Source organism: Cucumis melo, chromosome 11, assembly GCF_025177605.1.
Source record: "Cucumis melo cultivar AY chromosome 11, USDA_Cmelo_AY_1.0, whole genome shotgun sequence".
NCBI lineage: Eukaryota > Viridiplantae > Streptophyta > Magnoliopsida > Cucurbitales > Cucurbitaceae > Cucumis > Cucumis melo.
Genome location: NC_066867.1, coordinates 29,505,364 through 29,520,231, shown reverse-complemented (window position 1 = coordinate 29,520,231; position 14,868 = coordinate 29,505,364). Strand labels below are relative to the sequence as shown.

General features: G+C 29.7%; 2 protein-coding genes across 2 annotated transcripts; both read left to right on the top strand.

The window, feature by feature from the left end:
• Nucleotides 1–1,895: 1,895 nt before the first annotated feature.
• On the top strand, nt 1,896–6,843 carry LOC127143977 (uncharacterized). Its single transcript, XM_051079291.1, has 5 exons — nt 1,896–1,940; nt 2,039–2,105; nt 2,245–2,340; nt 4,058–4,227; nt 6,669–6,843. Exons 1-4 carry the CDS (start codon nt 1,896–1,898, stop codon nt 4,186–4,188), a joined length of 339 nt encoding a protein of 112 aa, XP_050935248.1. The 3' UTR covers nt 4,189–4,227; nt 6,669–6,843.
• Nucleotides 6,680–12,739, top strand: LOC127151740 (uncharacterized). Its single transcript, XM_051091848.1, has 2 exons — nt 6,680–6,818; nt 12,329–12,739. The coding sequence occupies exons 1-2, from the start codon at nt 6,774–6,776 to the stop codon at nt 12,617–12,619; spliced, it is 336 nt and encodes a 111-aa protein (XP_050947805.1). The 5' UTR covers nt 6,680–6,773; the 3' UTR covers nt 12,620–12,739.
• The last annotated feature ends 2,129 nt before the right edge of the window (nt 12,740–14,868 follow it).

Below are 14,868 nucleotides of genomic sequence, written 5' to 3'. Positions count from 1 at the left end.
GTAATCCAAGATTTATACATGATAAGTTTAGGTCAAAATTGATATTTTTACTTATATATATACATACATACATACATAATATAGGGCCAACATTCCATTGTGTGAAATTAAATTTTGAAAAAGATTAAAGAATATTACGTGGTGTGGACAGTTATTTTCCAAAGAGAGAGAGATTAGTCTAAGCTTTCTTTTCTTTTCTTTTCTTTTTTTTTTTGGAGTTTTGTTAATGAATAATAGTTTAATGATAATGCTTAGTTGGTATGAACTAGATTTTCAATCTCTCGTCCTTTTTGTATTTGTTGACTATAAATTTGACTTTTTTTAAAAAAAAATTATATTTTCTAGAGACAAGTCATAGAATAGTTTTTCTTTTGTTAATTAAAATAGTAATGACATTTGGTGTGAATACAATTTGGACGACCAGATGATAATAAGAGTGAACAACAAAGTGGGTAAATGTTAAACCACCAATATTATTCACATACAATAGGAGAAATAAGGGGAAGTTGGCACATGATATGTTAGCTAGAGATTTGGAGGAGAATTCTGAAGGAGGAAACTATAGTGGTGGGCCCAGCAGTTAGTTGAGATTGGAGAGAGATTTAGGCCGGGAGATAGCACAAACAGTTGGTGCAAAATTTTGGTGAAGTCAAAAGGACTATCTCACTCCTTGAGAGACACTAGGAGTAGTACACTGGTTATGAATTTTTCTTGTTTTCTTGTTACATTGTTCTGTCTTTTATTTTGTTTTAAATTTGATTATTGTATCTTTGCTTCAGTTAGGGAAGGATAGAGATCCTAGTAGTGCTATTTTTGCTTTCTATTTACATCAAATATTGTAATTTGGTATCAGAGCATCAGAATTGCTCAGAATCTGGGAAAGTGTAAGAAGATGACCAAGAAAAGTGAAGAAGCTACTCACAATGGAGGAGAATATGTCCTTGATTTCGAAGAGTATTAAAAATATAAATGCGCAGATGGAGAAACAGCAAACACAACAGATCCTGAAATACATCGAAGGAATCATTCGAGAGAAGGCAGTTACAACGATTGAATTGGAAGGATCTCGAAGGGAGAATAGAAGAATGAGGATGATAAGGCATTTAATAGGAGCAAGTTTAAGAAGGTGGAAATGCCGATCTTCAATGGAACAGAATCTAACTCTGGCTATTATTAGCTTTCAAGAGCTGGGATGATTTGAAGCAAAAGATGCTAACAAGGTTTCAAACGATCAGGGATGGTATGTTGGTAGGCATTGGTAAGCAGGTTTTTGACGATCAAATAAGCCACGTGGAGGAGTATCGGAATAGATTTGGTAGCATTCTTACAAATGGTGGTGCTTGAGGAGAATTCTTACAAATGATGGTGCTTGAGGAGACTTTCATGAATGAGTTCAGCCCATGGTGGAGGAGTATCAGAATAGATTTGGTAGCATTCTTACAAATGGTGGTGCTTGAGGAGAATTCTTACAAATGATGGTGCTTGAGGAGACTTTCATGAATGAGTTCAGCCCATGGTTGAAGACCGAAGTTGATGTTCTGGAACCACAAAGGAAGGGACGAAAATACTCCAATGAGAACAATCACATTTAGAGGAGTCATGACATGACGCCGGATAATCGAAGAGAAGGACCTTCTGAATTTCAGGCTAGGAGGAAAAAAGGGTTGTGTTTTAAGTGTGAAGAGAAATATCATGCTGACCATCGTTGTAAAGCTAAAGAATACAAGGAGTTAAGAATGTTGGTAGTACGGGAGAATGGAGAAGAGTTTGAGATCATTCTGAAAGATGGAGGAGAAGAAGTGGTAGATGAGAATGCTATTAAAGTAGGAGTAGCGGAGAATTTGAACATAGAGCTATCCATTAATTAGATGGTGGGGTCGACTAATCCTAGAACTATGAAGGTGAGGGGAAAGGTGAAGGATGAAGATGTGGCGTTGATTGTAATTAAAATGATATCAGGCCTTGATACGTATTGGGCTAATGGGCCAGATTAGTTGGGCCTGTTCCAAACGCCGCCGCTTTAGCTTATAAATCATAGGATCAAAATGATGTCCGAGAACGGAGAATTAACATTTTTTTTCCCCTGAAGCCGCAGGACGTTGAAGGTAAGTTCCACAGCTTGAGCTTCGTAAGTAGCTCTGAAACTTCAAAGCTGAAACCATCTTTGTTCTTTTGGAAAAGATTAATGAATTCGTAATTATTTTAATATCATTCTCTTTTTTTTTTTTTGGTTTGGATTTTCAGTTGAAATGAAGTTTCTAGGTTGGTATGTGAAGATTGGGACAGTTTCGGCTTTGATTGGAGCTTCCATGGAATTGTTCATGATTAAAACGGGCTTCTGTGTGAGAACCATCCTTTTTCCTCTCTATTCCTCAGTTCATCATTGTTAATTCATTTTGTTTCCTGTATTTAATTGAATTACTTTTGATATTGGCTTCTTCGTCTTAATTTATTTTTATCTGTCTTTCAATAAATCGTAGCAAATTGATTCCCTACGAGAATTGGAGGTTTGTCAATAGTTATTTTTTAGGGTTTAGGGTTTTGAGTGTTAGGTAATATTAAATTTGTCATCGTCCACCATCTTCAAGTTTTTGGGTCGGCTAGTTATTTAAGATGGTATTATAATGACTGGTACAGTGTTCACGTACATTAGATTAAGCTTTTGGGTCTATCGGTGTTTTGAGGTTGGGTAGATTCTTACAACTTTTATGTTCAAGTAGTTTGAAGAATTATTGCTTCCAATAAATCTGAACTAACGTTTGATTTTGGTGTTAGATAGATATCAAGAAGTAAATAAGTTGAGTTGAGTGCAAGTTGTTGTGTTTTATGTGCAAAACGTTGTTAAGGAACATTAAAGATCAACAATAAGCCTCCAGTGTAATTAGCCAAAATAGGGATGCAGAGTGACAATGTAAAAATAAATGAATATAAAGTAAATGACCTTGATATTCGGCACTATATTCACACCTGCAATGTTTTCTGAAGCTTAAGGCGCAATGAAAAGTGCGCCTTCTTTACATAAAGATGAGAAAACATGGTTGGAGTAGAAATATGAAAAAAATCTTTAAACATAAGGAATTTTGCATTTAGACTTAGTGACTTTGATTTTTATAGTTAATAAAGAAGAAACCCCCTAATTATTATTAGTTTTTAGGGTAATTAGAATAGGTAGTCATTTTTAGAATAATTATTAAGTATGTAGCAAAATTTTAAAAAAATTGCAAATATAACAAAGTCTATCAGTGATACTTCTATCGTTGATAGACTCTTATGGGTTATCAGTGATAGACCAACATTTGTTACATGGTTTATTAGACTCCTATCATGGATAGATTTTGACAAATTTTGCTATATTTGCAATTTTTTTAAAATGTTGCTATATACTTAATTATTTTGAATATAATTGTTACATTTGCAACTATTCAAAAAACAATAAAAAAGCCTCAAGGCCCATGGGTTTGACTTTTGAGCCTTGGGGCTTCACAAAAGGTAATCATTATTTTGGAGCCTTGCCTTTCTATGCGAGGTGCGCCTAGGAGGGCTACGGCTTTATAAAACAGCACACATAATGATCCAAGAGGAGGATAGATGAAAATACTGTGTTCCTCTTCATCCTATTCCCGGATTAATTTATTGAAAGTTATGATTCTCGTTGAAAAGGAAAAAAAAAAAAAGAAAGAATTATCAGAGGCCTATCTTATCCTTAGCTTATGACCTAGGTGAATATCTTCTGGTTCAATGGCGTTTTTGCTCTTCTTTGGATCTTTGGAGGCCTTGGTTTTGAAGAGTTATTTTTTGGGATTGTTCTACTTGGTCCTTTTTTTTCTTTCTGAATTATAGCCTAAGTCAGATCTACACTAGTTGGGCCTCTTTTTTGTAACCCAGTGGAGCATTTCCCCGTATTTTGTATTCTCTACTTTGTTAATGAAAATAAATTTTGTTTCTTAACCCCAAAAAAGTTCAAGTATTGATTCAATTGCTCTATTTAAGTCAGTTTCTTTATTTGGTGGTCTGTTGTTTGGTAAACGATTTTCACTCTATTTTGGCTTTGGTACAGATGATAAAGTAACAGTTATAGAATCAGAGAGGCTGGCTTGGGAAAACTCGCCTGAGGCTCAAGCAATTAGAGAAGCCCTCAATCCTTGGAGGAACGGCGATGCTGCTGCCGAGGCCAGGCAAGACAACTAATGCTTCAACTGCTAAACTGGAGTAGCTGAGATTTGCAAGGTAACATCATCATTCCATCTTCATAATCAGCATAATACAACATAGAACTGATCATATAGAAAGGTAAATAGGCGCCTATGTCCATGCTTTGACATAATTATATCATGTTTTAAATCGGCCACTTGACAAAAACAGTAGAAATCAAGCAGCATGCATAGAGACTAAGAAAAATCTATCGAAATTGTACAAATTAGTTTTTCACTTTATACTAGGGGTGCACGGAAAAATTGTCTAAACCAACCAAACTTGCTCGTCTGTTTGGGTTGAAACCAGTTGATTTAATGGTTTTGGGTTGGAAATATATAAAGCTGAAAAATTTCGGTCGGATTTGGTTTAGACCTTAAAAACAAGTTGGTAAATCCAACCTACCAATATATGCTATATATAATAAATGTCAATAGTTTGAACAAAAAATATTGCAGCTAGGTGTACGTGTAGGCGTGCCTGCATGCTTGAAGAAGTGAGTTTGATATCAGGATAGCACAGGATTTTATTGTATTTACGGAGTTCTCCTCCTCCCCCCTCCTTTCTCGTGCCTGTTCCATTTCCCCTCTTTTCTGCATATGCACGGTACCTCTTGTCACGCTACCTTTGTGCCTCCCTCTAGAGAATCAAGCCAGACCAAATTGCCATCTGAGTGGTTTGGGTCGCACAATTTCTCATTTGCCCGGTTGGATTCTGGTTTTCCACAGATCCTTAACAAATTAATTGGTTTGGTTTTGAATTTCTAAGAAACGAATCCAAACCGAGCCACTTACACACCTACTTTATACCTTAGGAAACCAAACGTCGGCCAACACTGCTTAGACAATGGATTTTAGGTGCTTGGGTGATATTTCTTGGATTGCCTGTCATATACAGAAAACTACAAAAAAATTTAAACAAAACTAACAGTGTCAGTCTTGTAGCAAGAAAATCAAAATATATCGGTCGAGGTTTGAGTTTAGGAATCGGAGGGATGTGTTAAAAGTTCATTGCAAATTTATTAGGAAAATAATTTGTGTAGATGCCAAAAATCATACCAACAGTAGACTTGTATTTTGAAGGAGAAATGGCCCCAAAACCTTGCAAAAATGGATACTGATGTGGTGTCAAGCCAATTACACTTTGATGCTTAAGGTAGGATCAAGTTTGTACCTTTCTTCAGCTGTAGCTTAACAGTTATATATGTTGACCATTTCGAAATTGGAACTTAGACGACCTTTGTACTTCCAAGGGACTATCAAACTTGTGATCAGCTGTTACCTATTCAAGCTAAGCTAACATTAAAGCCGTTACTCATCCAAGCCATCAATGTGCTCAGCTCTTGGATAACCCTCTAATGTCTTGTTCACCGTTATTAACCAACTACTACACAATTTACTATAATTATCTCTCTTTAGTTTAGTATAGGCTTATTTAATAGTTTTGACTTGTGAAAACGGGAATTGACATCTTATTAGTCTCAAAATTAATCATCTTGGACATGTCACTCAACTTAAACCTCAACTATGTCTTAGTAAAATTAGGTAAAGAGGAGGGAATCTACATGAACCAAATAATACCCTGGAGGATTAACAAAAAAGCATGGCAGTGTCGTATGACTGAACCCCCAAACTTTAGAGCACCAAGAGTATTGGATATACAAATCGGCGTCCCGTGTATATCCAATACTCTATACAGAAAATATTGGGGTTGACCTAGTGGTCAATGTCGTAAGAGAAACAAAGAGAGTATTGAAAAATGAGGTCAAAACCCATAGACCTACACAAGGATACGATGATAGACATATTCATAATTAAGAAAGTTTGATATCAATATCAATATTAAAGATTAAGATTGATATCTCTAAAATTTTAGATAAGAGTTCCCAGAAAACATAAAAGAGAAGTCTCTATTATCACAATATGAAAATATTCAATACACTAAAGAAGATCAATAACTTTGTGTGGAAGTAAAAACAACTTGGTTCTTGATTTAAATAATTTTTATAAATATTTGATTTACAAAAATATCTTCGGTATCTATATTTTATTGGTACATCCGTAATAGCGTTATCAGGATTTTGTTCCTTGGACTCTCTTAAGATATCACAAATTGACAAGTTTTTTTATTAAAAAATATTGTGAGGTTAAGTGGTTGCTTATAAATGGACATAGTAGTTTGGTGGCTCTAACCCATTTAAACTTTTTCGGAAAATATCAATTTATACTTTTGAACTTTTGGGGTCGTATGAATTTGAACCTTAAACTAAAAATTGTATTAATTTAAAACCTAAATTTTCATACGTGTATCAATTTAAAGCCTGAACGTTCATAAGTGTGCCAAAGTAAAACATAACTCAACAGGCGTTTTGTAACACGGCAATCAACTATGTTTGTTACATCGGTAGGCAAGAATTCTCTTCTTACCAAAGCTTTGAGACCAAACTATTTAGCGGTTTCTTCTGATCGGTTTTGCAGGTAGAGAAAAATGATTACGGGGGAATCAGATTGAGCGATAAGCAAGCACAGGTTTTAAAGTTTCAACTAATAAGCTAGTTTCTTTATGACATTGGAAGTTTACTTATGATTGTTTCCATTTTAAAATTGAATGATATCACCGAGCTGAAGGTATGATAATTCAATTCATTAGCAATCTCTCTCTCTCTCTTTTCCATATAGTTCGAAACCATATTAGAGAATCATAATCCCATATTTAGGACTGTCATTCTTATTCTCTTGAACTCATCATGCCTCTTGGACGATAGTCCTTTGGTTGTTCTACTTTTGACTCAAAACTACCAATGATTTTGACTATGTTGATCAGTACACCATAGTTGAAAATATTTCTTAGGTGAAAGAAAAAAGAAAGTTCGTGTTCTAATAATGCTTCTGAATCTTAATTTAGTCAACCTTTCACACTAATCCAAATCTACTTTTTTTTGTGGGTACTTTCAAACATTTTGTCTTCAATCTTGAATTTATTATGAAATCTCACTTTTGGTCTTTGTAATGCAATTATTAACAGAAATCCTATGTGATACCAAGTGGATTCGAGTCTTAGACTAAATAATTGCTATATTATATTCTAAGTTTGTTTGGATCAACTTTTTTTTCAAGTGCTTAAAAACAATCCTAGGATTGTGGGGATTTTTATCAATTTTAGGGAATTTGAAAGAAAAGTAGAGTTTGAGAAATTAGTTCACCAAGAGGGAATTTAAAAGGTCAAAGTGTGAATTTTGTCACCCAATTTGAGGCCTTTGTTGATTCTAGAAGTTGGTTAGAGTTTGGTATTCACTCAATTACTAATCAACGAACAAAAATGGTTCAAGAGGATAATTTATATTCAACCAAAAAAATGATCCCAACATAAAATCGTTTCGATTAGGTTTTGATTGAATTGTTGTCATTAGTAATGATATTGCTTTTTAAGGACAATTGGGTGTGGATTGTGGATTTTGATTGTGGTAGGCCTATGGGTTGGTTGACATAGTTTCATTATTACTATAAAAAAAGGATGTTTTCAAGTGGAATTGGAATAATTGAAATTAAATATGTATATTAAAGTTGTTTTAATGTTGTATTGAATAACAAAAAAACAATTGATAATTATAATTAATTAGTTTTTACTAATTCTACATCACTATTAATAATTTAAAGATTTCACATTGTAATATCAAAGTTTGTATTAGAAAAAAAGATCTAGGGAAAGTAAAATACTGAAATTTGTGGATCATATGAGAATTAAACTCAAAATTCAAAATAGATATAATAAAAAATAAGATTGTTTGGAAATAGAAAATTGTTGTGTTTTGTTATACATTAGAGTGTTATCAAAATTGGAGGGTATGTATTTATTTTGTAAAATTAATTACGGTAACCACAAATAACTTTTAATTGATTAGTTAATCAATGAAAGAGTAACTTTAATGGGATAATCAAACGATGAGTGCTATTAAAAATTAATACATATACTAATTAAAAAAACAAAAGATATTTTTAAGTAACAAGATGAATACAAATATTTTCAAATATTATCACATTAAATAATTATCACCTTGTTTATAGACTTTAATAGACGACTATCTAGATTTATCACGATATTAGAAATTAAAATTTTACTGTATTTGTAAATATTTTCAATAAATTTTGTTATTTAAAATAATTTTCATTAGAATAACTAATCCTAAAATTATTGTTTTTATACTAATTTAAGCTAACAAATACTAAAATAAATTTAAAACTAATACTAACATTATTTAATTAGTATTTCAAAAAGGAGATTGTAAAAAATAGAACGTCAGATGAAATATGTACACTTCATAGAAAAGATAAAATGTAATAAAATTTGTCTTTTAGCGGTTTTGTTATGTAGAGTGTGAATAGCCCGTCAATTTTTTCTATTTTTGAAAAAATCTTTTTTAAAATTAGTATTTTTTGATTATATTAATTTAGTAAATTTTTATCACTAAAATGAATGAAGCAAAGTACATAATAATTATTTTATTACGTCCAACTATTCAATTTTAGTAAGCAGAGTTTATTATTATTAATTATAAATCTTATTTGCATGAAATTGATTGATAGAAAATCGTAAAAAATAGAAAAATGGACACTTTTGCCCATCAAGTGGAGTTAAATTGACTTTAATTATATTTCAACAAATAACATGCAAAAATTAATTTAAGAAAAAAAAAAAGAGAATAAGATACTATATATGCTAACAAGAAAAATCAGAAACATATTTTAAAATAAAATAGGTCGATAATGAAGGATAGAATAAAACTAATTCCATTAAATAATTATTCGATTATAAAAAAGAAAGAAATAATCAATTAAAATTATTGAAAATAAAATTTCCATTTACATTTACTAATCAAATATTAAGATATCATTAGCTAATTAATAAATAATTTGTATAAATAACTGATAGTTAATAAATTTTCAATAGTAAAAATAAATGAAGTAAATATTTTAGTAGATTGTTATTTGTTTAGTAGAACAAATAATATTAATTAAATATACAAATAGTTATATTATGAAATTACATTATAAAAGAACAAAAAAGTAGAGGGAGAAAGAAAAAAAAAACTCACAATTTTAGAATGAATAAAAAATGACAACAAAAAAAAGGGTCAAAATGTTAAACTCAATAACTTTTAAGTGGTAAAAAGATAATGTTTTTGAAATTTAGAGACCAATACAATAAAAATTAGATTCGAAACAAAACACTTTTTATTTTATTTTAATTTAATTGTAATAGAAGCTTTTAAGTTAAAAAGAAAAAAAAAAAAAGAGAAGAAAATTCAAAGTTATTGAATGGAAAGAAATCGAGAGTGCAACGACTCTATGGAAGTGTCATCGTCGGCAAACCTAAGATGTTTGTTTGAAATTTGTAACCATTTAATAATTAACCAAAAGAATCTTTTTTAACAAATAAAGAACTTGGGAGATTTTAGAGATCAAATGTCCATTTCTTGACTTTATTTTTTCTTTTTAAAAACATTTTTTCCTTTTAGTTTTTTAGATGAGTTTACACCGTTCTGGTTTTGAAAAATTTAGTTTCAGACGAGTGCAAATATAATTATTAGATTCAAAATATTAACATATATAGTAAAAAATTTTAAAAAACGATTAGCAAAATTTGTAGAGTCTTATCAATTGATAAATCAATATTGGATAGATTATATTGTTGATATTGATCTATCATAGATAGACAACAAGAGTCTACTAGTGATAGAAATCTTTCTGATGATAGATTTTATCATATTCGTAATTTTTTTAAAAACGTTGCTATATATTTAATTATTATTCGTAAAATTACTCTATTATCTTATTTTCTCCATTTTGGCCGCACCTAATCTCATGCTTTATCTCGTGTAACAAAATAATACTAATATAATACAATTAAAAAGTTAATTTAAAAAAAAAAATCAAAATCTTGCCGGTGTGGCTATTTTAAGATACCAATTTTTTAAATTGCACAAAAACAGACGCATATAACACCTAAGTATATATATACTTTTCTTTGATTTGACATCAAACAAACAACTCATGAGGCTAATCATTTATTAGCTTAATTTCTCATTAGGTTTTATGATGAATTAGGAAAATTTGAGTTCCATCGATGATAAAGTCAACATCAACCATTTAAGTAGAAGTTATTGATGTTGGAAAATTAAGATATAAATTTAATTAATTAATTAATTTAATTTTGTGAAAGTTCAACCGTTCGATGAACTAATTTTCTAATATCTTGATTTTAAATATACTAATTAATTTAATGAATTGAACTATAATTAAGTTGATAATTAACGATGATAAATGATTAGTATTTTAATATCATGTTAACTTTTGAATTGGTAAAAAGAAAGAGAAGTATGCATTTATGTTTTATAACGAAAGACTTTCAACAATCTAGCTCCCTCTACCATATTAAAGAGGTGAAAGTTCCAATGGGTTAGGATTCCCAAAACAATAATATGAACTCTACTATCCATATTAGAATTTTAATTATTGATATTTTTTTAATTTATGTTTTGAAGAGTTAGCCTCTACCTTCCATCTCTATTAGATAGGAATTGGGATATAACCTATAGACCTAATCAATAGGTAATAAATGCCTTAGGTTGAGAATGTGACCAGATTGCAACATATGTAGGAGAAGGATTAAGTATATAAATAAGTATTATTGATATGATATGTTTTGGATAAAACCAAAGTCATAGGAGTTTATGTTCGAAGTTGAGAGTATAATTTTATATGTAGATCGGTCTAACAAATGATAGTAATAAAGCCATATTCGAACTTACTCATGTGCTTCTAAGTAGTGTGGAACTGATAAGAGCTACATAAAAAGACTACTATATATGTAATATTGGACCTATTTGACAATCATTTAGTCTTATCAATTTATTTATTTTTACCTTTGAAAATTAAGTTTATAAACACTGATTCCACTTCTAATTCTACTTATTATCTACTCTAATAGTTTAAGAAACCAAGATCGATTTGAAAATTTGAAAACAAAAATTAATATTGTTTTTGTTTTTGAAACTTGGATAAAGATCTAAGGAACCGTTTAGATTGATCTTCTAAGTATTTGTTTGCACTTACATACACAATTATCTAAACACTTAAAAAGTCCATCCAAACACACCCTAATTCTTGTAATTAAAAACGATGCAAATCAATAAAATAAATTGAGAGAAAATAAACCTACTAATTTTCAAGAAACAAAACCCTTAAAACAAAATGGAAATCAAACACCACACCTTAGTATCTTAGGGAATGTTTGGGACAAGGACTATTTTATAATCTCTAATTAACTACAATCAATAATTATTTGCTATTTGCAACTATATTTTTTTAAAATTAAAATAGTTTATCCCTCAAACAGATACAATTATAATTTAAACTAAAATAATCTATACCCTAAAGGTAAACTAATAAATTATAATTCAATCACGACAACTTAGGATTATAATAACCGATTTTTTTTTGGTTGCTTCCAAAGCTCTCTCGGATTTTATTTTTAGAAGGGCAAAAAACTCTAATTAACGATAGGATTTAAAAGAAAAAAACCCTCCCCCTGTGCTGAAAAGACAAATGGAGTGGATAGGTGACATGAAACCCACCATCAAATTAAAATGTGAAGCAATATATCCCAACCTACCACCTTTTTTCAAAACCCACAAATCTCCATAACCAAATATATATATATATATATACATACACATATAAAATAAAATTTAAAAATTATATATAAAACTATAATTAATGTAGTTCTTGTCACCCACATTTACATTTAAATCCCTTCCATTTATGCAAAAACACACTATAAAAACATGCACAATAATTTAAAATTTTCCCCACAATCACAACTCAACTAACCCCACCTCCCAAAAACCAAAAGCTAGAAAAAAAAGACCCAATTCTTTTTCTTTGTTTATTCCTTATAATAAACCACCAAAATTGATTTTTATTTATTTATAATAATAATAATCAATATCCCATCATATATGGACCAAATCAAAGATGCTTCTTCATTTTTCCTATGGGAAGATAGTGCAGATTCTGAGGTTGATAAATTATTGTCTCATCCTCATGAATTAGAGTCTGCTGTGGATGATGATGATCAGGAGGATGCTTGCTCCTGCAGTTGCAATAATAATGATTTTTCTATTGATGATTTGAGAGCCCTTGATTTCCAAGACGATGGGGATAATGGTGATAGAGATCTTGATCAAGACATTTGTTTGATTGGTGACGGCGGAAGGCGGCGGAGCGGGGCAGCGCTGAAGTATGGTTACGAAGAAGAGGAGGAGGAAGAAGAAGAAGAGTCGAGTGATGATGTGGGTGTGATTCGGAATATGAATGAAATGGAAGATAAGCTCTTTTGGGACACTTGCATGGCGGGAGGGTACCCCTGAACCTTTAAATTTGTTGTTCTGTCATAAACCCTATATCTCATTTTAGTTACAAAACCATTTTTATGATTATTCTATTTGGATCCATTGAGATTTGAATTTCTAAATTTGTTTGTTCTTTTATCTCTAGACGGATCCAAGTTTAATTTTTTATTACAAATTTAAAGAATTTGATCTTGAAATTTATTATTTGTGTAAATCGAACTAAGCTTTTGTTTACTAATTCATTCTATTTTACTAATTAAAATTTTTAAATCTTTCAAAAAGATCGACCAACTAACAATTTTTCATATGTTATCTATTTAATTATGTGTGTTTTATTGTGTATGAGAGGTTTTTGGGTATGTATTCGGGTTGTACGTAGATCGTTTGAGATAAATTAATTATTTGAATCTTGAGTGATACAAACATGAGTGTATGAATTTTTTGTTTGTATGAAATTAGTCACTTTTAATTTTATAACAATTTTTAATCGTTAATGAACTTTTCATTATATAACAATTTAATTTTTCTACCTAAAATTTTTTATTGAGAAAATTAGTGTAAAACTTTTAATGAGTTTTTTTCGTATGAATAAATAGATAATAAACTAATTTAACGTAAGGTTTAGTTGTTAAAATTTTTCTGCCCAAAAATACGATTTAGTCTGAATGTTTGCAGTTTGATTCTTTTATATTACTATTTTTAAAAAAATTAAATTTGAAAACTGTAATCTTTATATCATTATTTTTTAAGTCAAGTTTTTAACTAAAAATTTGAGTAGTGATATATAATTTTCATTTTATTTTTGAGAGAATATCATGTTTTATTATCCAATTAAAAACATATAGATTAGTGTTTCTTTTGGTTCAGATTGAACTTCCAACCTCTTAGATTGGAGTGTATGTCAAAAATATATTTAAGATACATTATTTTAGAAACTATAATAATATATTTTATTTATACGTTTTGCCATTTTGGATATTAATTTGAATGGATAAAAAAAGTTATTTTATTAAAAAAAACCCACAGAGTCACTATGAAAAATGCAAAAAATGTTTCGTCAACCACGGTGTCTACAACGCGGATAATAAATTTGGTTACACGATTGTTTGAAATCTAAACAATTTTTTTTTCAAGATTGTAATTTAATTTGGTTACACGATCATTGACTATGCTACTTTGACTTAATTCTTTTTTCAAGATTTATTGTTCATTTAGATTTGGCTTATTTTTTCAAGATTGATTAGTACGCGACCATATTTGTTTTTTTTTTTTTTTTACGATTGATTGATCATTTAGATTTGAAGATTCGTTAATACACGATCATTTACATTTGGCTAAACGATGGTAAACTACACCAATAGTTTAGATTTGGCACACGTTTATTTTTTTTATACACGATAGATTTGACTATTTTTTTTGTACACGATCGTTTAGATTTGACTACCCAAATTTAAACGACGTTTTTTTTCAAGATTTTTTGTATTTAGTATACGATGTTGAACAACTAAATAATAGTTTGATATTGAAGCAAATAACAATTTGGAAGAAAAAAAAAGAAAGGGAAGAAAGATGATGGAAAGGAAAAAAGAAGAAATGGAAGAAAGGCATAAAAAGAAAAAAAATTCAAATAGCAGCCAAAGAGAAAAAGAAATGATAGAAGGGAAGGGCTATAACTTCTTGTGCTTGGTTACCCGAGCTGTAAATATTTAGCAGTTTGTTATATTTATGAAAATTTTCGAATTAAAATAAGGTACTTTCTATTACCCATAGATATTGATTGACTGTGAAAAATTTTACTATATTTAAAAGTATTTTCGATAGTTTTACTATTTAAAACGATTTCCCAATCTATTCAATTACATTTTTATTTCTCTTTTAACCGATAAATATAACCAACTCTTAAAAGTTTAACCAAAATAAACATTTTGAAAATAATAAACTAAAATAAATTAAAGTTAAAATAATATTTTTAAAACCATATTTAAACCTAAGAGAGAAAACGATTATAAAAATATTAGAAGAAAATTTTTATTTGACTTATTTAGGATCAAACTTCAACAAAAATCATTATACTCTTTGATTGTTCCAACTTCGAATTCTTATTAATATTTCTCATAAAATTAAAACTTCAAAAATTTTCTATGAACATTCACATAAAGAAACCTCTTGTTTATGATCAAAATCAAAATAAAGATCAAACTTTGTATTCACATAATTAGGAAAGCTCAAAATCATATTTTTTAAATATATATATAATTAAGAATAAA

Coding starts and splice junctions, on each gene's coding strand:
- LOC127143977 (XM_051079291.1), top strand. CDS start 1,896: ATGAAGGTGAGGGGAAAGGTGAAGGATGAAGATGTGGCGTTGATT. Junction 1,941..2,038: donor ATGAAGATGTGGCGTTGATT/GTAATTAAAATG, acceptor TATAAATCATAG/GATCAAAATGATGTCCGAGA. Junction 2,106..2,244: donor GAAGCCGCAGGACGTTGAAG/GTAAGTTCCACA, acceptor TTGGATTTTCAG/TTGAAATGAAGTTTCTAGGT.
- LOC127151740 (XM_051091848.1), top strand. CDS start 6,774: ATGATTGTTTCCATTTTAAAATTGAATGATATCACCGAGCTGAAG. Junction 6,819..12,328: donor ATGATATCACCGAGCTGAAG/GTATGATAATTC, acceptor GATGATGATCAG/GAGGATGCTTGCTCCTGCAG.